The sequence below is a fragment of the Engraulis encrasicolus genome, chromosome 7 (assembly GCF_034702125.1).
Source record: "Engraulis encrasicolus isolate BLACKSEA-1 chromosome 7, IST_EnEncr_1.0, whole genome shotgun sequence".
In the NCBI taxonomy this organism is placed as follows: domain Eukaryota; kingdom Metazoa; phylum Chordata; class Actinopteri; order Clupeiformes; family Engraulidae; genus Engraulis; species Engraulis encrasicolus.
The window spans coordinates 13,896,482-13,921,261 of record NC_085863.1 but is presented as its reverse complement, the minus strand read 5'-3'; the positions used below and the strand labels follow the sequence as shown (position 1 = coordinate 13,921,261).

The 24,780-nt window shown below is 42.7% G+C and overlaps 2 protein-coding genes across 4 annotated transcripts in view; one reads left to right on the top strand and one right to left on the bottom strand.

Annotated features, from left to right (window-relative positions):
* Positions 1 to 17,714, bottom strand: part of LOC134452490 (sodium/calcium exchanger 2-like) — a 55,763-nt gene extending 38,049 nt beyond the window's left edge. The window contains exons 1-4 of one of the 3 annotated variants that reach the window (XM_063202895.1): positions 17,635 to 17,709; positions 17,181 to 17,282; positions 8,774 to 8,854; positions 5,694 to 5,798 (exon numbers count right to left, since the gene is read on the bottom strand). The gene's annotated coding sequence lies outside the window, so the exon portion shown is untranslated. Of the gene's footprint in view, positions 1 to 5,693; positions 5,799 to 8,773; positions 8,855 to 17,180 lie in introns of all 3 variants that reach the window. The other 2 variants (XM_063202897.1, XM_063202896.1) reach the window with 2 other exon arrangements.
* On the top strand, positions 11,434 to 23,339 carry si:ch1073-416d2.4 (coiled-coil domain-containing protein 42 homolog). Its single transcript, XM_063204242.1, has 10 exons — positions 11,434 to 11,580; positions 11,656 to 11,773; positions 12,363 to 12,411; positions 12,844 to 13,020; positions 16,338 to 16,499; positions 17,629 to 17,707; positions 18,276 to 18,448; positions 19,451 to 19,561; positions 20,778 to 20,894; positions 23,217 to 23,339. Exons 2-10 carry the CDS (start codon positions 11,670 to 11,672, stop codon positions 23,337 to 23,339), a joined length of 1,095 nt encoding a protein of 364 aa, XP_063060312.1. The 5' UTR covers positions 11,434 to 11,580; positions 11,656 to 11,669.
* Positions 23,340 to 24,780: the final 1,441 nt, after the last annotated feature.

The window sequence follows — 24,780 nt, the reverse complement described above, 5'->3', positions numbered from 1 at the left end:
TATAGCCTGGTGATGCCATCCTATGTACTCAACCCAAAGATTTTGGCTCAGCACCTACAGTAGTCTGACGAAACCCTCCTAGCTCGGTTCGCTCACTGTTTAACCAATCAGCAAACAGTTGGGAGTGGTGACGCAGAACTCACCCGCGAAGTCCGTTAATGATTGGTCAAGGTAACACTATTCACACTTTTGTTTTGTTATTTGCATGCTTTTACGAGACTATATCGTAGCAGTCATGCTAATACAGCACAATATGGGTTTTAATCTGAATTCAGAACTCCAAAGAATTTAAATGGCAGAGTAAGATCAGATCATCTCCCACCCTCAACGGAGACATATTCCTCTTAGCTTTCGCCAGACTGTTTGACAGAGTCAACAGTCGGCTTTCGCCCGGGCTAGTGAAATGACGTACATTACAGGGTATAAAACTTAAAGTGATACTGGCAGTCAGAAAAAACAATAGGCTAGCTGTTGTCACCAAAACAATAGCTATTAAGTTGATGCTCAGCCTAAAAGATGCACCAGAGAACAACTGTCAGGCAACACTATATACCGTACAGTACAGTACAGTACTGTACACAGTATATAGTACGTAGAGATATACAAAATGTATATCTATAGCCAGTGGGTATACCAAGTCCAGATCTACGTACAGTGTGAATAATAAAGTGCCGGAAAAGGGGGATGCAGTGGTGCATTTGCATTCACACTTTTGGGCTCCCTAAATGAGGCTTTCTCAACTTTTACTGCAGACAAATGAATCGAGTGCAGAAGCAGTAACATTATTAAGAAATAAGGAATGAAGAAGAAAAAGAATGCACCACCACTTTAAAACTTGTTCCGGCGCCCTTGCCCAGAAGAGTGGCTTGGCTACTTGGCCTGCTCTGAGCTGCCACAGGTCCAGCCCCATAAAACCACTAAGAGAAGTAGCATTTAAAGGATTGAGTTTCTTTAAGCCTGCAGACATGTGATAGACTAGAGGCTAAAGGCATCAGTGAAACCGTCACGCCACTGTCAATTTGTATAAGTGTAAACACTTTTTTGGGCGGCCGCTGTCACTTGCCGCACACCTCACAGAAATCCATGAGCATGCAGTTAAGTGGACGCAAACCTAAAGGGCTGGGATTGGGCAGCTACTAGGGGTGTAACGGTGTACAAAAATCACGGTTTGGTATGTACCTCGGTTTTTGGGGTCACGGTTCGGTACATTTTCGGTACAGTATATATAAAAGGAAAATACATTCAAACTGCTACTTTGGGTCGGAGATTTCATCAGTGTAAGAAATAGCACTTTTCTCAAGGTCTCACAAAGAACAAGCCTCTACTAGGCCTGGGCAAAAAATCGATGTGATTTTAAAATCGAGTTTGAACGTCAAATCGATTTGTTTTTTGAGAAATTGCGTTATACGATTTTTTATTTATTTTTTTTTTTTTTAAATCGTCTGTCAGTTTATGTACCCAAGCGCACAGCGCATTGCATTACGTTCGCCACTTGGCGAAGACGTAGGTCTAGCCTACCTAGTGCATTCTCTGTGTCTCCTCCCCCATTACATGCACAAACCAACGTTGTGAGTTAAATGGTTTGACAGAAATATAGTGAAACGGGTGAGGAATACGGGCTCCTGTTCAAATAAGGTGACACTACCTCAAATCGTTTTGCCAATGATGAATTAAACAACCTACCACTTTGTAAATTGTGAATGACAGTGTTGTCGTAGCTGTAGGTCGTAGCAGCCGGACTACATGCATGTTTCAATATTTGAAACGAAAACATCTCGCGGAGAAAATGCTAAACAAACTACTCTACCCCTACCACAAGAGTGACGCAAGGTGGAAAGCAATCACGGATGCAATTAGCCTAGAACTGCCTACTACGATATGCTTCCAATTATTCGGTAGAGAAGAGAGGTTTTCAACATATGCTTAAAGTTATGGATGCGCTGCTCCTCGCCTGTATGATCTTAACCAACATATGTGAGTTGAAAGGAATCTCTCTCCCTCCCTCTCTCGCTCACACACACACACACACACACCCAAGCAACCGGAGCACTCTCGCGCGCTCTCTCTCCCCCTCTCTCTAAAGCCCTACTCGGACGGGACTAGTTAGGAGACTTGTGGTAAAGTAACCGCGTCTGAACGCGCCATGTCAGTAAATATAGCGGCGATATCGGTAAACTTCGCCGACAGTTTTACCACCTGTTGCAATCCGGAGAAATTACCAGCTGTAAAACTAGTTCTGATCCTGTGCGAATGCGCTGATGTCTGATTAAATGCATGAAACGCGATATCTAATCTACTCAGGCTTGCAAACGTTACCGTCTTGAAGTAAGCATTGTTTTAGGGTGTTGCTCCAAAATGTTTTCGCTGTGTTAACGCAGCAGTGTTCAGATGCATCGACATGTATTCAGACGCATTACTATGGGCTCTGATGGGAAAAAGCAGGCAATTGCTACATTTGTTCATCTGGGACAAGAGCCTCCATACATACATCTGTACTATAATGCATCATTAATATATTGTGGGGATGGATGGCACGTGACGACAAATCTCAACAGTGCCTGAGGGTTTACCCTCACATTTTTTGTTCTTTCTCTGAGATGTTTCAATGTAATCCCAATTGGTCATTTCTATTAGCAATGTTCTGAGACAAATTACATTAGGCTATTTTGGCCTGGAGTTCCCAAACTTTACTATGAGCCCTCCACATACAGGTAGATACAGCCAAGCCCCCCCCCCCCCTGACATGGGACGTGCCACACTATTTTGTTCTGGGCACCCAGTCTCACACCTTGATAAAGTTTGTGTATTCCTAAGACCATTCAGGCACTACAGAAAGCACAATACATAAATATTGTAAAGAAAAAAAATATTCCTTTGGGATTTAAGCCTATTTTTAGTTTATTTTGGCTTCTTAGGTCATTCAATTAATTTTGCTATTTTCCCTGCCAATCTGCCACGGCCCTCCTGGCATCCTCTCACGCCCCTCCCAGGCGTCCCCAGGCCCCACTTTGAAAACCCCTGCTATAGGCTACCCCATGTCCATATAAACTGGTCCAGTCCGAGTAGGCTTCACACACACCAGAGGCACCGCCACGCAAACAGAGCCTACTTGTCAATCTCTCTGTCAATATCTCTCTCTCTCTCTCTCTCTCTCTCTCTCTCTCTCTCACACACACACACACCCACACCACGTTGGGGCCTAGAGAGCTCAACAAGTTTTTTTTTTTGTTTTTTTTTGTGGGGGGGGGGGGGGGGGGCGGGGTGGTTATTGAATCGAATCGTGAATCGTGAATCGAGTTTGGTAATGAAAAAATCTAGATTTTTTTTTCAGGGTGAATCGCCCAGCCCTAGCCTCTACACCTGTTTTTTTCATGCATTCTCTCTCAGCGTTCTGAGCCACTGCATGTAGTGGCAGCATAATGTAAAAACATGAAAAGAGTTGCCTGTCAATCTACCTTTTAGTACAGCACTGTTCAGTTCAGTACAGGTCTGTTCAGTTCGGTACAAATACAATTCAGTGTACCTTTAAAGGCCTAGCAGATATGCATCTATGTATTACTTCCATTGTGTGTGTGTGTGTGTGTGTGGGGGGGGGGGTTGTTAAATAGCAAGAGCACCTAGAATTAAGGTGAAGGGATCTAACTTATTAATTAACATATTTAATATATGGGGTGTGTCCAAGCACTTATGCCTACAGTATGTACAGTATGTAGGCTAAGCTTACTAGTACTTTAAACTACACAGTGCTGTTGTTCCAAATAGGCCTACACTTTTGTTGCCTTGAATGACAGTGAAAATTAAACTCTTGAACTTGAACTTCTACCGTTTGTTGCTGTTCTTCTGAAATAAATAAGGCCTTTGATACTAGGTGATTTACATGCAAACTACAAAGAGACCTTTGAATGTTTGAATTAACAATTCCTGACATTAGCTCAGAGCAGAGGTTCCCAACCTTTGTTAGCCCAGGACCCCATTTTCACATCAACATTTTTTATCATGACGAAAAATAACATGACTATGCTAACTTGCAAACTATTAAACCGATACAGATTTATGAAAGGGCAAGATTGTATGCTGTGTTTCAACCAGAATATGAATTATTACTTTATATTAATTACTAATATTTATCAGTATTCTGTTGTCACATCTAGACATTCCCGAGTCCCGACCCCATGGTTGAAAAACACTGCATTAGCCGCAGCTTCAATAAGGGCCTGTGTAGACATACCCCTGTATTTTGATAAACTAACCTTTTTCTTTTCTACGCTTGGCAAAATATTTTTGTTCACTTCAAAGGCAAATACGCATAAATATGCTGTTGAGAGCTGTCATAAATACGTTAGACCTGTGTGCGGTAAGGAGAGTGCCATTCAAGTCTCCGTTTACACACACACGCTAACCGGAGTTTTTAAACAATCTACACTTTTGACTTTTTAAGTTTTTTAAGCTTTGTTTTTAGAAGAAAAACCTCTGTATGTTTGTAAACGAAAGGCACAAACACAGGGCAAGGTCTACGTTTATTGTATCAAAATACCTGGGTATGTATAAACAAATGTACAGTATATTTGGATGTGTATGTCTTGATACAGCTATGACCTACTGTTTAGGGAGTTAGTTGAGATCGGTGTTGATCTTGTACATTGTCAATGGGCTTGTTTGTGATGAAGCAGTGCATGATGAAGGATGCATGCGCATTGCAAAATTAAGATGCATTCTGGTAAGTTATGAGATACAGTCTTAAAGGTCAACTCCTACCAATTTCAATGTGCTGTTGTATTGCTCACGCTACCCTTGACTTGTCAGTACCTGGTGACGCCGCATTTTTTGGCTCAGCCCTTTCCGAGATATGAGCTATTCTAATGGGGGCAACTTTTGTTTACATTTCAAAAAAACATTTTTATTTATTCCCAAAAACATCCAAAAGGTTATGCAACATCAGCAGACAGCTAACAAACAGCGATACCTACCTCATTTAAAAAAAAAAAATGTAAACAAAAGTTGCCCCCATTAGAATAGCTCATATCTTGGAAAGGGCTGGGCCATACACTGCGGCGTCACCGGGTACTAGTCAAGGGTAGCGTGAGCAATATAACAGCACATTGAAATTGGCAGGAGTTGCCCTTTAAGCCAGTGTTTCCCAACCTTTTTTGTCTTGTGTACCCCCTAAGCCTTTTTGTCCTAGCATGAGTACCCCTCACTCATGCTCTATATCCCAATTAGACTATTCCCCATGCATTTGTTCATTTTTCCATGTACCCCCTACATTTTTCCATGTACCCCCTACCCCTAGTGGTCCATGTACCCCTGGTTGGAAACCACTGCTTTAAGCAACCGATTACGACTTGGTCATTACCATTTTGGTGACAATAAGATTATTGTAACAGAAGCTCTGCACTAAGGGATTAATGACCGATTACATCAGTTAAGTGCAATGTAATAGTAATGTGCTATGCCAGAGACACCCAGCAGATACACAACACCCTAGCAGTAGCACCGGCCCCCACTTCGAAAACCATTGCTGCATCTTACCCATGGGTGTCACTAGGGGGGGAACGGTGTTACAGATTCTAAGGGCCCGAGCACTGACAGGGGCCCTTAAGGGAGCCCAAAAGCACTAACAGGGGCCCTTAAGGGGGCCCAACATTCAAATCTTTTTTAGGGCCCAAAAATTATGGCGGCGCCCCTGATCTTACCTGTGGTTGGGTGTGGTGGGTTTTGTTTACGGACGGCACTTATGGAAGGTTGCTCCGCCTCTCCCTGCTGCTGCATTCCCTCCTCCATATATGTGAGCGTTGAATCTGAATATTTCAAACAAGCAAAACATTACATTCAGAACCGGATCAGCAAAGCACAGCACGGCAAGCTTCATAAGATTAAAAAACATTACATTATTTTTACATTACATTACATTACATTACATTACACCCAGCAGACGCTTTCATTTATTCAAAGCTACTTACAGTTATTATTTTTCAGGGTATTGGTTACAGTCCCTGGAGCAATGTGGGATTTGGTGCCTTGCTCAAGGGCACTTCAGCCATGGATGGAGATGTAGGGAGAGGTCAGGTGGGACTGGAAATACAGTACCAAAACAAAACTCCGACTCCACCAAAGCTGTGTAATATCTACTCTGCTATATGGTGCAGAATGTTGGAGACCACAGAAGGCGACCTGCACAAACTATCCACCTTTCATACATCATGCCTGCACAAAATCCTACACATCTACTTGCCCAAAACCATCTCCAACAATACACTCATCAACATCACCCAGCAAGAAGATATGAATACATCTTCAAAAAGCACAGATGGACCTGGATCGGCCATGTACTTAGGATGGAACCCAACGCAATTCCAAGAGTCGCATTACACTGGACCCCAGAAGGCAAAAGACAGAAAGGGAGGCCCAAAATGACATGGCGCCGGACCATTGAGAAGGAGCTCCAACAGGACCATCAAAGCTGGGGGACCATCGAGAAGTTGGCTACAGACAGATTGAAACTGAGATACTTTGTTGCTGACCTATGCGCTACATTAAATGGCATGATGGGGTTAGTAAGTGTGACGGAGGTCATCTTGCACCTGTTCACCCCCCTCGGGGATCGAACGTGCGACCTCGTCAACTACATCGGTTCGGCAATGGGAGACACAGTACGATACCGCTGGGCCAAGAGACTAGTCTCTCGGCCCAACGGCACGAGACTGTATGAAGCTATCGGAGGGAGGTTTACCAACGTTCCACGCCAACTCTGTGCTAGTTAGCCTCCGTTACACTCTCCCCCTTAAACCTCACTCCCATCCGGGTCAGCGGCACCACTGTGACGGAGGTCATCTTGCACCTGTTCACCCCCCTCGGGGATCGAACGTGCGACCTCGTCAACTACAACGGTTCGGCAATGGGAGACACAGTACAATACCGCTGGGCCAAGAGACTAGTCTCTCGGCCCAACGGCACGAGACTGTATGAAGCTATCGGAGGGAGGTTTACCAACGTTCCACGCCAACTCTGTGCTAGTTAGCCTCCGTTACACTCTCCCCCTTAAACCTTACTCCCATCCCGGTCAGCGGCACCACTGTGACGGAGGTCATCTTGCACCTGTTCACCCCCCTCGGGGATCGAACGTGCGACCTCGTCAACTACATCGGTTCGGCAATGGGAGACACAGTACGATACCGCTGGGCCAAGAGACTAGTCTCTCGGCCCAACGGCACGAGACTGTATGAAGCTATCGGAGGGAGGTTTACCAACGCTCCACGCCAACTCTGTGCTAGTTAGCCTCCGTTACATAAGTAAGTACCGTAAGTAAGTAAAAACATTACTATACCAAACCAGTCACATTGCTGCACTGCTTTCCTCAGTATTTTGCTATTCTGCTCCCATAGCAATGGTGGGGTGGCGTCCACGCCAATGTCTTTTTCTGAGCGTTTCGCTCTGTGCCTAATTCCAAGAGCCGTATGGCAAAAAGGAAGAAAGGAGTCGCACACAAGAGCTGAATGCAAAATCAAAAACTGTATTAAACAAAGCCAAATAAAGTAAATAAAATGTTTGTCCCTTGTCTGTCTGTTTTATTTACTTTATTCGGCTTTGTTTAATACAGTTTTAGATTCTGCATTCAGCTCTTGTGTGCGACCCCTTTCTTCCTTTTCGCTATTCTGCTTCCAACATGCCTCAATGACTTTAGGCAACAGTTAATAAAGGTGAATAGGACTTGGAGTGCTGTCATTTCTCTTGACATTATGTTGTTTTTAAGAATTAGCACCCGGTTATAATTATTTTTTTATAATTACTTTAAGACATGCTGTTATATATTTGCTGTTACCAGAAGGACAATGACCAAGTCAAAGCGCATTACTAAAGGCCCTGTGTTATGTCATAGTAGTGTAGTACCATGGTAGTTAACGGTAGCACTTTATAATAATGTCTGCTTAGTAAAGATTTAGTAAATAATTTACAAATGATGAACGAAACATTAACAAATGTTTTTATCATTAACTAAGTTTTATTATTATTACTTATTATGCTTTATCAAATATCTACAAGTAATATATACAAGATTTGACATACCTTATAACAGAGTATTTTATTCCTTTACAAGCAATTTGTAAATGTTTGATAAATATAAGATATTAACATAATATTTCCTAGTCATTTACAACCATCTGTTAACATTTCCTAGTCATTTACAAACATTTGTTAATGTTTTGTTCATTAATAGTTAATTATTTATTAAGTCTTTATAATGCTTTTTTGCATCCATTATTATAAAGTGTTACCACACAAGGTACAAACTTTGCAAACCAAAAAAATGTTTTAATCTCTGTCTTATTCTAGGACAGGGCCAGGCTTTATCTAGTGCAGGGGTGTCAAACTCAAATTGACTGAGGGCCAAAATAAAAATCTGGCACGAAGTCACGGGCCGAACTCAACATTTATTTTTTTAAATGGACTAAAATTGTGTGCACATGCACTTCATATTCATAGTTAAATTTCACATACACTATTTCCCATCATATTTGTTAGTTCAAATGTATCTGCACATCCCGTGACACAGCAAATTTCATGTTCAAGTCATGTTACGCTATATACATTAAGGTGTATGTCGGCCAACTGTAATAGATATTTGAAATTATTTCGCGGGCCGAATAAAATGGCTTCGCGGGCCAAATGTGTCCCCTGGGCCTGAGTTTGACATCCCTGATCTAGTGTATGCGAAGCCTTCAGTCCTAATAGGTCATCTTATGTCAATACCAATTATCTTTGTAAAGCAACTTACAAAACTTGTGTGCTTCCCATAGGCACTTTGTGGTTTGTGGTGGCTCTTAACTTCCCTCCATGCGTGTAACCATTCGATATCCTGTGTAGAAACACATACTCTATTAATGAATATGGAAATCTGTTAATGTGCTGAATCTCTCTGTCTCTCTCGCTCTCTCTCTCTCACACACACACACACACACACACACACACACACACACACACACACACACACACACACACACACACAGGGTCGCGGACAGCTTTTGCTGGGCCCAGGACAAAAGTAATCTGAAAGGGCCCCCTACCCAATATATACAATGTAATGGGGACCCAATTATGGGCCCCCTGTTTCCCTGGGCCCGGGACAAAATACCCCTTTGTCCCCCTGTCGACGGGCCTGCACACACATGCACGCACACACACACACACACACACACACACACACACACACACACACACACACACACACACACACACACACATGTCCGCACACACGCACGCACACACACACACACACACACACACACACACACACACACACACACACACACACAGCTATTATATGTTATTATTTGGATACATAATAGGTTGGGTACGTAATTGCTTGGTCAGGCCCACAGTATCACAAGCTAAAGTAAAAATGTCCAGTCATGTATCATAGTGTTTCTCTTAGTACATCATCTTGGTGACACAGTGAGTAGTGAACCTCAGTTAGATGTATAATATCTTATCCTGGCGGAGGAGTGTCAAAGACAGATTGCATAGTGATGCTTTGATTGTGCCAATGTAACGGAGGCCAACTAGCAGAGTGTGGCGTGAAACTCCCATGCCCGAACTGATGCGTTGACTAGAAGGTGGCAGGTTCGAGTCCTGAGTGACGGACTGTGCAGGTACACCTCAGTTACACCAACAATCGACCACCAGTGACTGCACTCATAAGGTTGATGCTTGCTTAGTTACCCAATTGAAATAAGATTTTGAATGATTTTAATAATCACTTGGAATAACATTAAACCTCTCAGCATGGACGACCAATATAAAACTCCAATGATCAGGAACACATAATTAATGAAAAGTGATCCTGAAACCATGAGAGCTATTTTTTTTTTTTAAATCACAATTCAAAACTAAGGATTTTACTTGCAAATGTCCACCCCTCACAGTAGGATATTTTTAGCTATTGAACATGTGGATATGGCTTTTTGAGGCCTGCTGGCTAAGCCTTAGCATGGTATTGTGCAATATGGTAAAAAAATAACAAATAAACAAACAAACAAGTAAATAAATAAATCCCTTATAAAACGAAAAAGATACATGTATTCCTTGATCTATTTGGCAAAATTACAGATAGAATTATTATTATTATTATTATTTAAACAGATAAAGCACTTTCTCAAAGGTAAATCTGACTAAAGAATAGGCCTAACTGTGAGATTCTCTTCACCTAGTTGAATATTGTGATGAGGATATATCTGCCACAGTAGGATAAATGCCAAATCTCAGATAACACCTGAAAAATTGAAACGATCTCCTTCATAAATATGTACATTCCAGGCTTCAACAGAAACTTCAGGATTTCAGGAAGAGACTAGATAAACTCCTTTATTTCCTGTTTGCCTAACTGACATGAAGGAAGATGTGGCTATGGTAATTTATTTAAGTCCGATACAAGCTATTAATAGTATTTTCAAAAGAATAGAACTTTAGAAGGACAAACACAATTTGAACCTGCCTGGCGTCTGCAGAGGCACGAGGCTTCAGTTACACTGCCTGTCTACATATAACGTTACACGCATGTCACCACTGCTGCTCAGCAATGTGAACATTACAGTCTAATGGCTTTCTCCTTTTGTTTCACATATTTGAAAATAACAATTTCCTTACCATTCACGTTCAAACCAGAGCAGGTTGTCGTTGTTCATAAACGGGGATAAAGCAACAGGTGATGATCACTTCGGGGACCCGGCGTCACGCTGACCCAAGAGCATCTCCAACTTGTTTGGAGTGAGGACTGATGATGCGCAACTGCGCAGTGGCGAAACTTGAACTACGATTGGCGCATGGATGTACCCGTCACGCACTTTAATTGAAATCAGCAAAAATGTCAACAATAAACAGAGTCTGAGTGTGGGCAAAGTAGACATTCCTCCAATGTAGCACTTTGGGAAAAGGGAAATTGACATTAATCTATACATTGAAATGTGGAAGTGGGCCCAGGTACGCAGAGATAGCTGCCAAGCTAATAATTTTCTACTTGCTGATCTTAACCATCAATTTAAGTATAATGATTGCGCATATAGAATGAATTTTCCACGCAAGCACACAGTTTGTCAGTTTGCTGACAATTACGCACAGGGCGAGATAGGCCAACGACAGGCGCCATGGCGTGAATTGAGAAAACGTCACGCAAGGTGTAGTTTTCAACGTTTTTATACATGGATATATGAAGTGGAAAGATGAGCGTTCTATTCAGGCTCGTGCACACACTCCAGAGGTGCAACTTGGAAATGACGATGCTTAGTGGTTTGCTTTCCTCCCGAGGGGGGCAGTCCCTCCCAATTGTTGCTTGGATACTAGACAAACTTCAGACTGGGAAAGACGGTCCGCTGGTGGAAAGAAGCTATAGATAGACGCTACAATAAGGCATCCCTCCAACATAGTATCATCATTAACAGGTAGGAGATTGTTCAATTTTTAGGTAAACGCGCAGGAGCAAGTTAACCATTTTTTTTAAAAACTCAAAAGACTAGAACTACACGTCGCTCGCTCCTGTGACGTATACTACAAACCATGGTCAAGGAGTAAACCAGGTTAAGTTAAGAGGTAAATCACCTAATAGAAGATTTCTCATTTTCTGGCCTTCTACAGCAACCCAATTGCATCATTTTGTTTGTGCAGAGAGTACATTGAAAATGGAGACAGTGACACTTCCTTCACTGACCGACGACCCTCGAATGGTCTTGCAAGTGGAAAACAAAATGAAAAACATTTTCGTCACGCAGTTACAAGAGCAGAGGTAAGTGTTTCTTTTCTGACACTGTTATGGTCGCGCGCGCACCCATGTCTTGTGGTGGATTTGAGAGAGAAGCTGATGGAGAGCTGATAGTTTCTTCCTTATCTGTTGGAAGAAGACCATCAGGTGGGTCATATTCAGGGCTGTTGTGAAAGGGCCTGTCACTGAGCAACAGGGCAGGATTAAGATGGCCTGGGGCCCTAGGCTACGGGTTGCTGACCCCCGCACCCCCCAGGCAAATTTTGTGACAACCAATTTACATAGACAGTGATGATTATGAGCTAGGAAAATTAAGGATAACTTGTCTACCAGCTGTATTCAACATGACACATGAATTTTTCAATATTTCATCCTGTCACAATACCGCAGTCACTTTTGGCCAATCAGGGGACCCTTGGCAGGTGTAGCGGGAGTACATAAACTGGTCTGCACTGTGCACAGTGCACACATGCATTTACAAATTGACTGGTGATTACCTAAACCAATCTTATGAACTGTAAATGTGTACATTAAATTCATGCATTCTCTCTCTCTCTCTCTCTCTCTCTCTCTCTCTCTCTCTCTCTCTCTCTCTCTCTCTCTCTCTCGACAGAGAGGAGGAGGAAGATGCCAACACCAATCTTATTCCTGTAATCACAGAGGTAAAGGCACAACACACAGGAGCAAAAATGCTTGGATTGTAATAACACAGAAATTACATGGAAAATAACCTCACATCACACCACCCATATTTTTATTTACTGTATTATATAAATCTTACATTTTCCCTCTCTTAACCCATTTTAGCCTAAGCCCTTTTTGGGAAAGGGTGGCCTCTGTCTATTAAATCCTAAATATCTCAGCCTCCGAAGTACATAAAAACATGAAATAAGTTGCATTTAATAGCTAGGACCCTCATTTTGCATTAGACTGTGTTCATTCAGCTCTAACATACCCACATGAGAGACCTTAAACCTCGGGAGCCTGAATGCAGTGTATATGTGTATCCAGGCTAAAATGGGTTAATCTGCTGAGTCCATCTCTTCTAATGATAATGATAATAAAATAATGTCATGTTTTTGGCTGTTATGTAGTCCAAGAGTAGGATTTTGGAGACGGGAGTGAACACCCTGCAGCGCACACTTCTCCTGAAGAAACAGGTGGAGCTCAGTGAAGTGGACTGCAGGTTTGCACAGCAACACAAGGAGTTTAGAGTCTGCATGGAGGCCCTGGAGAACAGGAGGGCGGAGCTGAAACTGAAACAGCAGCAGGTGAGACATAGCCAGGCTGTGCCCTCCTAGTGACGCCACACCTTCAGCGTTGCCTCTAGGCAGGCCAAGATCAATACAAACACGATTCTGAGCTCCCGAAAAAACGGGACCTCCTCCTACTTTGTCAGGGAGCAAACAACCATTAGCAAACTAAGGGAGGTGGGTCAACCATACTGTTTGGAAAATATTAATTGTTATGCTCTTGGTCAGACCAAGTCTCGAAGAGATTTGAAAGTCGATGATAATCAGGCTAGGTGAGACAGACAGACAGACAGTCAGTCAGTCAGTCAGTCAGTCAGTCAGTCGGACAGTCAGTCAGTCAGTCAGTCAGAGAGACAGACAGACAGACAGGCCCCTCATCACTTTGTCCTCTCCTTACCATTGTTCCAACTTCTTAAGAAATACTTAAGGATAGATGGCAAACAAATTTGCTTTAGATGGTGTCAAGCATCTTGATAGTCAAGCATGGTAGTGAGACTGACATGGTATGGGGATGAATGGATGCCTTCAACATTGGAAATCTGAATTACACCTAAAAGAAACATGCATGTCAACATGCACTGTGACTCTCTCTAGGTCAGGGGTGTCAAACTTAAATTGACTGAGGGCCAAAATCTGGAACGAAGTCGCGGGCCAAACTCAAAATTTATTTTTTTAAATAGACTAAAATTCTGCATACATGCACTTCATAATCAATTTCACACACATTCTTTCCCATCATATATGGTAGTTCAAATGTGTCTGCACATCCTTTGACACCAAAATTCATGTTCATGTCTTGTTACACTACACATTAATGTTGTATGTGGGCCAACTGTAATACACATTTGAAATTGTCTCGCGGGCCGAATAAAATGACTCTGCGGGCCAAATTTGGCCCCCGGGCCTGAGTTTGACATCCCTGCTCTAGGTCGTCCTCAGACGAGCCTTCCATCGTTGCTTCCAGTCATCCCGATTCTCCATACATTTTTTCAGTTCGCTGGTACTCAGGGCTCCGGCGTCCTTCTTGAGTATGTCCACAAATGTTAGTGTGGGACGTCCTCTTAACCGGCACCCATGTATGGTTCCCATAGCACCAGTTTTCTGGCTGGCAGTTCTGGGTGCCTTTGGCAATGTCCTGCAAGTGTCATTCTCCTTACGGCTATCTTCTCGCTCACCCTTGGTATTCCCTCGTATAGGATTTTGTAGGTTATATGTGCACTCTTACTGATGTTAAGCACTGCACGCAGCATCCTGGTGTAGCAGCCGTCAAGGGACTTCTCTAGGGTTGGTTTCAGTGACTACTGAAGCAAATCATGATACTCTCCATAGGATTTCATTCAAATCTCACACCAATCCAATACAAGCCAGGTGTAGACTCAAAATGTAAAAGTTCAATGTAAAGAAAGGATGAAACGCACACAAATTACCTCCTTTTTTCGGGCCAACATGGCCCCTTCTCTACGGTATTTTAATGTGGGGTGTACTCACTTTTGTGGGTACATATTCAAGCATTAGCATGAAGAACAAATGTAAGTGGTTATATATGTTGTTAACAGGTCACTAATCATTGTGTCAAAGGGAAATTTCTTAAATATTGTCCTATGAAAAGATATACTTACAAATCTGCAAAAATGTGAGGGGTGTACTCACTTACAGTCCCAGGAAAAAGTTTGTACACCCTTTGAAATTTCTTACATTTCTGTCAAAATTGATCATAAAACATGGTCGGATCTTCCCGGAAATCTCAAGAAGGAACAATCAGAGTCTGCTTTAATTAATTCCACCCAAACATTTACATGTTATCATATTTGTATTGGTCATAAGGCCAACACATTCACAGGAGAGCAGGGCATAAGTAAGTACACCCTTGCATTATGTAGGTTTTAACCCTCAGTTAGTTGCAATATCATTAACCAGACTTGTCCTGTAGTTGCAGATCAGATTAACAAAACAATCTGTTTGTATCTTGTCTCCCTCTTCTTTAGAGAACTGCCTCTCGTCAGCAAGGTTTGTGGGATGTCTGGAGTGTATAGCTTTCTTGACTTCATGCCATATAATCTCAATTGTTTTTTGTCAGGGCTTTGACTGGGCTATTTCAGAATGTGTATTTCATTGTTATGAAATCATTCTGAAGTCGATTTGCTTCTAAAGTATGGGTTGTTGTCACATTTCAGGACCCATACTCTTGTGTGCTTCAACTGTGTGACAGACTTCCTCACATTTTTTCTGTAAAATATCACAATAAACTTGAGTTCATTGTTCCACTGATAATAGCAAACTGTCAAGGGCCTGAGGCAGCAAGGTAGCCGCATATAATGATGCTCCCACCACCATACTCCGAAGAGGAGATGTAACCAAGAATAGCTAAAAATGGGATTCATTCTGCCAATCTAAAATGAATGGGGTTTCTGTCCAAGAAAATATTGCTGCACCTTTGAGGTTTGCGAAAAAGCATTTATATGCTTCATAGAATTACTGTAAAATATTCTGTAGACCAACGTTGAAACCAAAGTTGGATTGTTCAGGGGAACACACAATGTCACGTTTGGAGTAGAACTGGAGAACCACACCTTCACCAAAACATCATCTCCACCTTTGAGTATGGTGGTGGGAGCATCATTATATGCAGCTACCTTGCTGCCTCAGGTCCTTTTCAGTTTGATTTTATCAGTGGAAGAATGAACTCAGAAGTTTATCGAGATATTTTACAGAAAAAAGTGAGGTAGTCTGTCACACAGTTGAAGCACACAAGATGATGGGTGCTGAAATGTGACAACAACCCATACTTTAGAAGCAAATCGACTTTAGAATGGCTTCATAATAATGAAATACACATTCTGGAATAGCCCAGTCAAAGCCCTGACAAAAAACAATTGAGATTATATGGCATGAAGTCAAGAAACCTATGCACTCCAGACATCCCACAAATCTTGCTGACAAGAGGCAGTTTTCTAAAGAAGAGGGAGACCAGATACATCCAGATTGTTTTGTTAATCTGATCTGCAACTACAGGAAACATCTGGTTGAGGTTATTGCTACTAACTTAGGGTTAACACCTATTGAATGCAAGGGTGTACTTACTTATGCCTTGCTGTCCTGTGAATGTTTACATCTTATGGCCAATGAAAATATGAAAACTTGTAAATGTTTGGGTTGAATTAGTTAAAGCAGACTCTGGTTCTTCCTTCTTGTGATTTCCGGGAAGATCAGACCATGTTTTATGACCAATTTTGACAAAAAGGTCAGAAATTTCAAAGGGTGCACAAACTTTTTCCTGGGACTGTATACATACAAACATACTGTATGTTGTTACACTTTTTTTTATCACTTTACAGAACAAAGAGAAGGCAGCAAAGTTTGAGAAGTTTGTTGCAGAGAGTGAGCTGAAGCAGAGGCGAGCTCTGAAGAAGTACCAAGTGGAGATGAAGTTTAACCAGCTGAAACACAGGGAGCTAACGGCACTCACGGAGGAACTGGAGATACTCCTGAGAAGGCAGGTGAAGCATATGGCCCATTTGGGTGATGCCCTAAACCAGGGCTATTCAAATGGCTTCCCTGAGGCCAGATGTGGCCCTTGGACAGCAAGGTTCTGCCCCCCCACGAGGTCAGAACAAAATGAAAACAAATATATGCGATATCAGTGTCGGTGCGTAACACTTCAGGTTAGGGATATTTCTCCTATGCACATGAGAGCGATATCTGAAATAGTTTCATAATAGACCATCACAAGGCTACTAAGAAATATAAAAAAATGTTTCGCACCCTCACCTTGGATATCGTGCTGCATGCGGTTACATACATACATATTTCATGTTCGGCCCTTTTACTGGGAAGAATTTGAAAAACTGGCCCTCAGTGAGATTTAATTGAATACCTAAACGGCTCAGGCGGCGGTGGCACAGGTGGTAGACGATCTGTTTGGCATTCAGAAGGTTGTAGGTTTGAGCCCTGCTCTGCCTGCTGTCATGGCCATATTGCATATTGGTGCTTCAGGGGCCAGGTTTTGAATCTAGACTACGTAGACAGATCTCCTCCTCCCCTTTGAATTTACCGTACTTGATGTATGAGCAACTTACAGAAACTTAGGTGATGGGGTAGCCTAGCCTCGCTGTAGCCACCTGCGATTAGATGCATTGCTGAAGGCCCTGCCGTGGGTGGCCAACCCGTAGGGCACTCACCTGCCATGCGGCTGACCCGGGTTCGCTTCCCGGCCAGGGTCCTTTTCAGACTTCTCCCCGTCTCTCTCACCAATTCGCTTCCTGTCCACCTCTCACACTGTCCTATCAAATAAAGTCATAAAAGACCAAAAAAAGAAGCATTGCTCAAAGGTGATTGTGTTGTCTTAGGTGCTGTTTCCTCATAGCAGGATATTTTTATATGTGGGTATTTTTTTTCTCCTGGTTACAGTATGTGGAAACGCAACATGGGGATACAAATAAATACTCCATTGTAACAAATGTGTTTTAGCCCCCTAAATAGGATATTTTTAAAACCTGCTTTTTTATATCTGGATTTAAAAAATCTGCTACGTGGAAAACCGAAGGCCAAAATATCCAAATTTAAAAATATCCTGCTACGTGGAAACTGCTCCTTAACTCCAGTTTCCATTCCTGTAATTGCAGACAGGCTTACCTCAAGCAGCTGATGGCAAAACACAAGACCTTTGAAGACTACCTCATGAAGATGTTGGATCTCCTCCCAGAGAGTAAGTTAAAAACATAAAGACAATGTGGGATGGGGAAGTGATAGGGAGTGTCCCCTTGTATTTGTAGGTTAGGGTTACCATCATTTTAAGCATAGTTTGGCTAAAAAGTAATACACAGCAGGCTTGTACGAAATTCCGAATTGAATTCATTGAAATTCAAAGTAATGCCATAATACGAACACTAGGTGGTGTCATTACCTTGAATTTCTTTGAATTTAATCTACACCACCCATTGAGAGTACATAGAACACCACCACCTAGTGTTCATATTTTGGCATTACTGTGAATTTCAATTCATTCAATTTGGAATTTCGTACAAGTCTGATACATAGCCCACATTTGCTTCCCCTTCTTTTTCTAATACTCACCAGCAAAAAATGAAACCAAAATTTAAAAAACAACCCACAAAAAGAGAGGTAAGTGTGTATGTAAGCAGTCACAAATATTTGTTCACTACTATTCAACATCTTTGTTGGATAACCATAGGCTTTGGACAACAATGACCAAAGTCGTACTTTGGCAAGCACAGACAGCTTTTAGGCTACTTTTTTTGTGGCACTTATCTCAGGTTACTATGGAAATGGATCGAACTCCCCGGTCGTGTCCATTCTGCGGCGACATGAGACTCTGGCCATCACCAATGAAGATCTGGTGTCACAGCTGGACACCCTGGTGGCAGCACTGGATGTGGGGCAGAGGAACCTGGACACCCTTAAACAAGAGCACAACACAGATAGACTGGTAAAGTAAACTAATCAAACAAATCCAGTTTATCTCAGCGGTGGTTAGAATTGGAATTGTGGCCCAACCGTGGCCTAACGATCGGGCACTCGTCTACTATGCGTCTGACCTGGGTTTGATTCCCGGCCCGTTTGATTCCCGGCCCGTCTTTGCCGGCCCTTCCCCGTCTCTCTCTCCCAACTCGCTTCCTGTCACCATCTTCACTATACTATAATAAATAAAGTAAAAAAAGAATTGGAATTGTGTCTCCTGTTTGAGTACGAGGTGGACGTTGACTGCCTTTTGAGGAATTGACTCTGGTTGGTGTAGTAGATTCATTAACTAATCAATCTGACTTGTCAGTTATGCATTATTATTGGTGAATCGTGGCCTACCTTATGTTGCAAAACTGACTTCACATCTTCCATTGTAAGTTTCAATACTAATATACAAATACAGTATGTTGGGCCCAGCCATGGCTCAATCGGCTGGGCACTCAACCGGTACACCGGTGACCCAGGTTCGATTCCGGCCCTTGGTCATTTGGTGAGCCTTCCCCGTCTCTCTCTCCCTGTTCATTTCCTGTCCCTCTCTTACTGTCCTGTCATAGTACAGGTACAACCCCCCCCCCCCCCCCCCCCAAAAAAAAAAAACCCCCAAAAAAACAAATACGTCTGTTGTTTAAGAAAAGAGAGAATGGATCAGTGCATCTGTGGGGTAGTGTGAAAATATTCAGGTGCTCATCGGTATCCAACGTTGCAAACTTGTAGAGAGAGAGAGAGGGTCCGAGGCACTCTGAAGTCTGCATGCAACCTTCTTCAGGGCTAATTAAAAAAACAATTTTAATTAGCCCTGAAGAAGGTTGCACGCGACCGAAACGCGTCGGCTATCTATGGTGTCCATGTATTAATAAAGGACTTTTAATACGGACTTCAGAGTGCCTCAGACCCTCTCTCTCTCTCTACACGTCTGTTTGTTTCATACAAACTTTGCAGAGCTTGTTATTCTGGTTTTCCCCAATAGATGATGAATAAGGAGTTATCGGAGCTGCAGACGAAGTGGGACAGAGTGTCAGAGAGGGCCAAGCAGCTGGAGATGATCACACAGATGAACCAAGGCCAGTCTCGGGACCAGGTGACTCACCAGAACATACGGTAACACTTAACTTGACGCTGGTGTCATAAGCATGTCATTACAGTGTCATAATAGTGTCATGACACAGTCATAGATAAGTCATAAACATTATGTCCATGTCATAAACATTTTATGACTGTTGGCCTTAAGTGACATTTGGTTATGGCAAAGACAACCCAATGTCACTTAAGGCCAACAGTCATAAAATGTTTATGACATGGACATAATGTTTATGACACATGTATAACTATGCCATGACACTGTTATGACGCTGTAATGACATGCTTATGACACCGGCGTCAAGTAAAGTGTTACCTAACATACTGTAGTCCAGTGATTCTCATAGTGTGGTCAGGGGACCATTGGTATTCCGCCAACAGAGCGCAGGTGGTTCGTGCGGGGATTTCTACTTTTCAAAGACAAGCTAGCAGAAGACTATATTTGTAACATACCATTACAAAACTAAACATAGCTGATGTCATATTTTCACTACAATAAGACAGGCTTGTAGAGTGAAAAAGTAAGTGATCTGCTTCGGACATTAGCAGTGTCAAATTAGCAACCGTCAACTGTCAATTCAGTTGACAGGTGGTCCCTGAATATTCTTGGGGGGACAAAGTGGTCCTCTGCCTGAAAAAGTTTGAGAAACACTACTGTAGTTCTATACATGTTATAACACACGTTTGGCCCCATCGTTAGCTGTTTTTAAAAAATCTCAAAACCCATTTTTTTATGCCTTAACTTTTAACTCTTTTTACTTTTTATTTTACTCATTTATTTATTTATTGCCTGCCTTTATTATAATGTCACATGAGCCCTTTGTAGTTTATTTATTTGCATTTTAACTCGCCTTTCTATATTTTAAGATACTGTTGTAGGTTTTTGTAGTTATGAATTCATTCATATTCATTATATTGCCTTTCTACTACATGTTTTCTTGCTGAAAGATTGCACTGATTTGTGTTATTCGTTTTCTTTATGTCTTATGGGGTCCTCAAGTCCTTTTATTATATCCATGGCATTTGTCCAGAACTTTGGTCAGCTGTCTCTGTATTTTAAAGTGCTTTATAAATAAACTTTGACTTGACTTGACTAATATTCAAAAGCCGATGTGAGTTTGAAAAATAGCTGTAGGGGCATTAGTTGAAGAAAAAAAAAAACGTAACAGCAATAGTACTGCTATACATTCTAAAATGTTTTGCTTGTCATTTCACAGTCAGAAGAAGTTGGAACCATCCTGATAGCTGTGAAGAATCTGGCGGATCAGTGCTACCTACCACACTATGGTCCTTTGGAGGAAATAGACGTGCTGAATATGATAGATATGACTAAGGTGCAGTACATTGCATTACATAAACACCCATTACATTACATTAATTACCATTACATTAAATCAATTACCACTAAGTTAAGTTAAATTACATTGAGCATGTTTATCAAAACAGAACTTACAATAGAGCAGGGGTGGGGCCACTTCAAATCCCTCTAAGGGCCGTAAAAGTCCTCCAAGGGCCGTACTATGAACACAAACCATGATTTCCTTCTGCACTTTAGGCCTATATTGAAGGCAGTCACTTTTAAAACAGACCCACCTTCTAATAGGCCCCCTGAATATAACTTAATTGTACTGAAAATGTTATTTCTAAGATTCCTTTATGAAATGTGTCATATTTCATGCAAAGCTGCATGACATTAAAATTTTATCGGGGGCCGGATAAAACAGCCTCGGGGGCCCTCGAGATATGGGTTCCCCACCCCTGCTCTAGAGACACAAAGCAAGGGAAGATACAGAATGCAGAGGGCATCAGAGTAAGCAAGAAAGAATGTAGCAGTCAGGGGCGGACAGGGGTGCGTTCCAATATGCGACCTTGCGTCCTCCACTTGTGCTTGTGGCCTCACTCCACCTCCTGACCCCGCCTCCATGGAGAAAAACAATTCAGTTTCCCAGCTGTCAGCCTCGCCAAAACAACTTTTGGGGGACAATTCTTCATTTACCATCCTGTTTGAAAATGAAAAAATGACTTTACAATTGAGCTTTTGCGAGATATTGAAATATAATGCTGTTGTCAGTGATGTCACCATTACGTATTACTTCCTGGTTCGAGGTCACGAGCACAAGTGGAGGATGCAAGTTCGCATATTGGAACGCACTCCAGGTTAAAAAAACACTGCCACATACGAACCAGCTGATCCAAATTACCACAGCCCTTCAGCCAAGTTGATGTAGCAGTTAGTGAAATCACCTGTCACTAGCACAGACAGGGCAGGTGTGGGGAACCTATGTCTTGTGGGCCGTTCGCGGCCCTTGAGGCCATTTTATCCGGTCCTCGATATAATTTTAATGTTTTTCAGCTTCACATGAAATATGACATATTCTGTAAAGGAATCTTAGAAAATGCTTTTGTAATACAATTAAGTTATATTCAGGGAACCTAGAGAAGGTGGTGTTTGTTTAAAAGGTGGCTGCCTTCGATATAGGCCTAAAGTGAAGGGGAAAATCCTGGTTTGTGTATGGCCCTCGGAGGACTTTTACGGCCCTCGGATGAATTTGAAGTGGCCCTTCGAATGAAAGAGGTTCCCCACCCCTGAGTTAGGGCCTCCGCACACCGGTTCCAACAGCACTCTAAAGCACCGTCAGTTCTGACCATTTCGGTTACCCACGCACACCAGCGGCGCCGACATACAGTAACAAGGTAACATCTCTACTCAGCAGAGCGTGGACAATCAATGGGCTGCTTCAACAAAAATAGAGCTGTAATAAAACACAAGATGGCTGGTAGCTCAAAAAGTCGCAGTATCTTCTTTAAGTATGTTGGGTGCTCTTGGATGAAGGGGTCAGTCCAATTAAACAAAAAAGGTATAATTCAGACAACTCCAAGTGAAAAAAGAGGACGTGAATTTAAAAAGCCTTTATTATCTTAAGGCTAAAACCTGATTAAAAGAGCCAACATGTTTCGACCGCACTGGTCTTCATCAGGGCTTTGTCTGGTGTAGATGAAAAATAGAGCTCTCCCCTAATCGGCAGCTGACATACGCAGACATCTTCACCAATGTGCGGGGTTGTTTTGAAAACAGTAGCCTAGACTCGAACTTTGGCAGAGCAGTGCTCCGCACTTTGTAGGAAACGGTGTGTGGAGCCCCTTAGTACGGCCTTGAAAGTAGAACAGAAGTGGAAGAAGTAAAAGTAGGCCTATACAGTGGGGGTAAGTGGAGGGTATTAAATATATGGGCTCCGCCATATTACATGTTCGTTGAATTCAAAAAGGAAAAAGGCAAAACAGTCCGAATATGTCCCCAACAAAATCCAAGGATTTATTGTCTACAAAAAGTATATTTACAGCAGTAGTAACCGATGCTATCTAGAACACTGGATACTACACAAAAAGCATAAGTTACACAAGCATTCAGAGCTCTGGAGATTTCCTGACCTAAATACCCCTGACCGATAACAAACGTTAATGCAGTTTAGGAGAGGTTAGGTAAAAAGAAAACTGCCCTTCATTTCCCTGTTTGTGTATTTATACTTTGGATATGTGGGTGTGTTTTGTCAGTGGATGGGTGCGGTCGTGGGTGTGTGCCTATGTGCCAATAGGATGCTATGAGGGTGTGTTTTGTCAGTAGATGGGTGTGTTCGTGGGCATGTGTCTATGTGCAGATGAGCCTATTCTGGGATGTTGTGTGGTTCCGGGGCGGCCATTTTGACTCGTTGCTCTTGATTGGCCATCTTCATCCTGTGGTCTTCCTCTGTGCCATCTTCATCCTCTGTGTCCCCCTTTAACCTGTGAACGACTGGGCTTAATCCCCCATCCCCAAACATCAACCATTTCTATAAGGATTAGGACCCCGGGTGGGGCTGGGCCGTCCTGGGAACATCAGGATTACCTGCTAAACAGAAGCAATAGGCTCGTTTGCAACCACGCAGCAAAAGATTTGATCAAAACGTGATTTGCTTGGTCATAAAAAGGAGGGGATAACTGCGTCGCAATCAAGCTGGACACATCAGGACGACGAGATTTCAACAGCGGCAAAGAAGGTGGATCTATAGGTCTGTGGGTGGATCTACCTTTTTTGACAGCGGGTGTACCAGGGCGCCCTCTCGTGGAATGAAATCATCATGGCGCTAATTCCATGACGCGCTTACCAACGTTGGCACATGCTTGTAAAATCCGAGACTCTCTGTCACTTGAAGAGAAATCGGATGGTCTTGGGGTAGAGACACAGGTTACTTCTCGGTGAATCAACCTTCGACTCTTAGTCAAATTTGTGATGATTTGGCTTCAGTTCCATGTAATAATTCAGTTAGTCCCTAATTAGTGCTCACTTTAGGCTATTCATTTTGTGTTTTGGGACCAAAGTCGTCATTCAGATAGGACCGTTTTAAAATTACTTAACAGCGCCAACCCATGCTGCGAGGATTGAACCCAGGTGTTCAATATGTAGCTTTACCATGGCGCGCCAACCACAAAGGCCACTCTGTTTCGTGCACTTTCATACATAAAAGACAAGATAAGTCTCTCGCAACTGGTCTGTTTCCACATTAACCATCAGCAACTAAAGCCTCCCCGTGTTTCGGTGCAGTTTCGAACCGGGGACCTCATGAATGGAAGTCAGGCGCGCAACCACTACTCTAACCGTCGAGTAGGCGGCCCGCGGAATAATACTGGTTTTGTAACCTACGGCATACACTCCTAACGTGGCGAAGATGGAGCATCTGACGACAGGGTGGTTTGTTTCTTTTTTTTTTCTGTTGTAAGTGGGTTGTGCGACCATACATATGGATGATACCACTCTGAGTATGCTGCATTTGAGCATGAAATGCATTTCAGCATGTAGAAAATGAAGCACGTTCAACTACACACACATGAATCACATGAGCTATGAACACCAATCACGGCAGATTCCTCACATCATGGAGGAGGTCTTCTGCCCAGCGCAGTTGGTTTCAGCTACTGCGTGGCAGCTTGACAAAACTTTTGTTCCCGCGATGGTTCAACGCCATGTGACACGACTGCCGCGCAGAGGTCACTCCCTTCAACTGCATCGTGAACGGCAAATTCTAACCAGGATGCTTCACGCGGACACACTGAGCATGCTCGCTGCCTAGCAAATTTTCAACCTCGCAGGAAAGACGCTGTCATGAACGCCCTTAATGGTTAGGTGACCATTAAGCCACTGCTGGAGTTGGTCTCTGCAGCCCTCAGACTCGTTCCTATGATTGC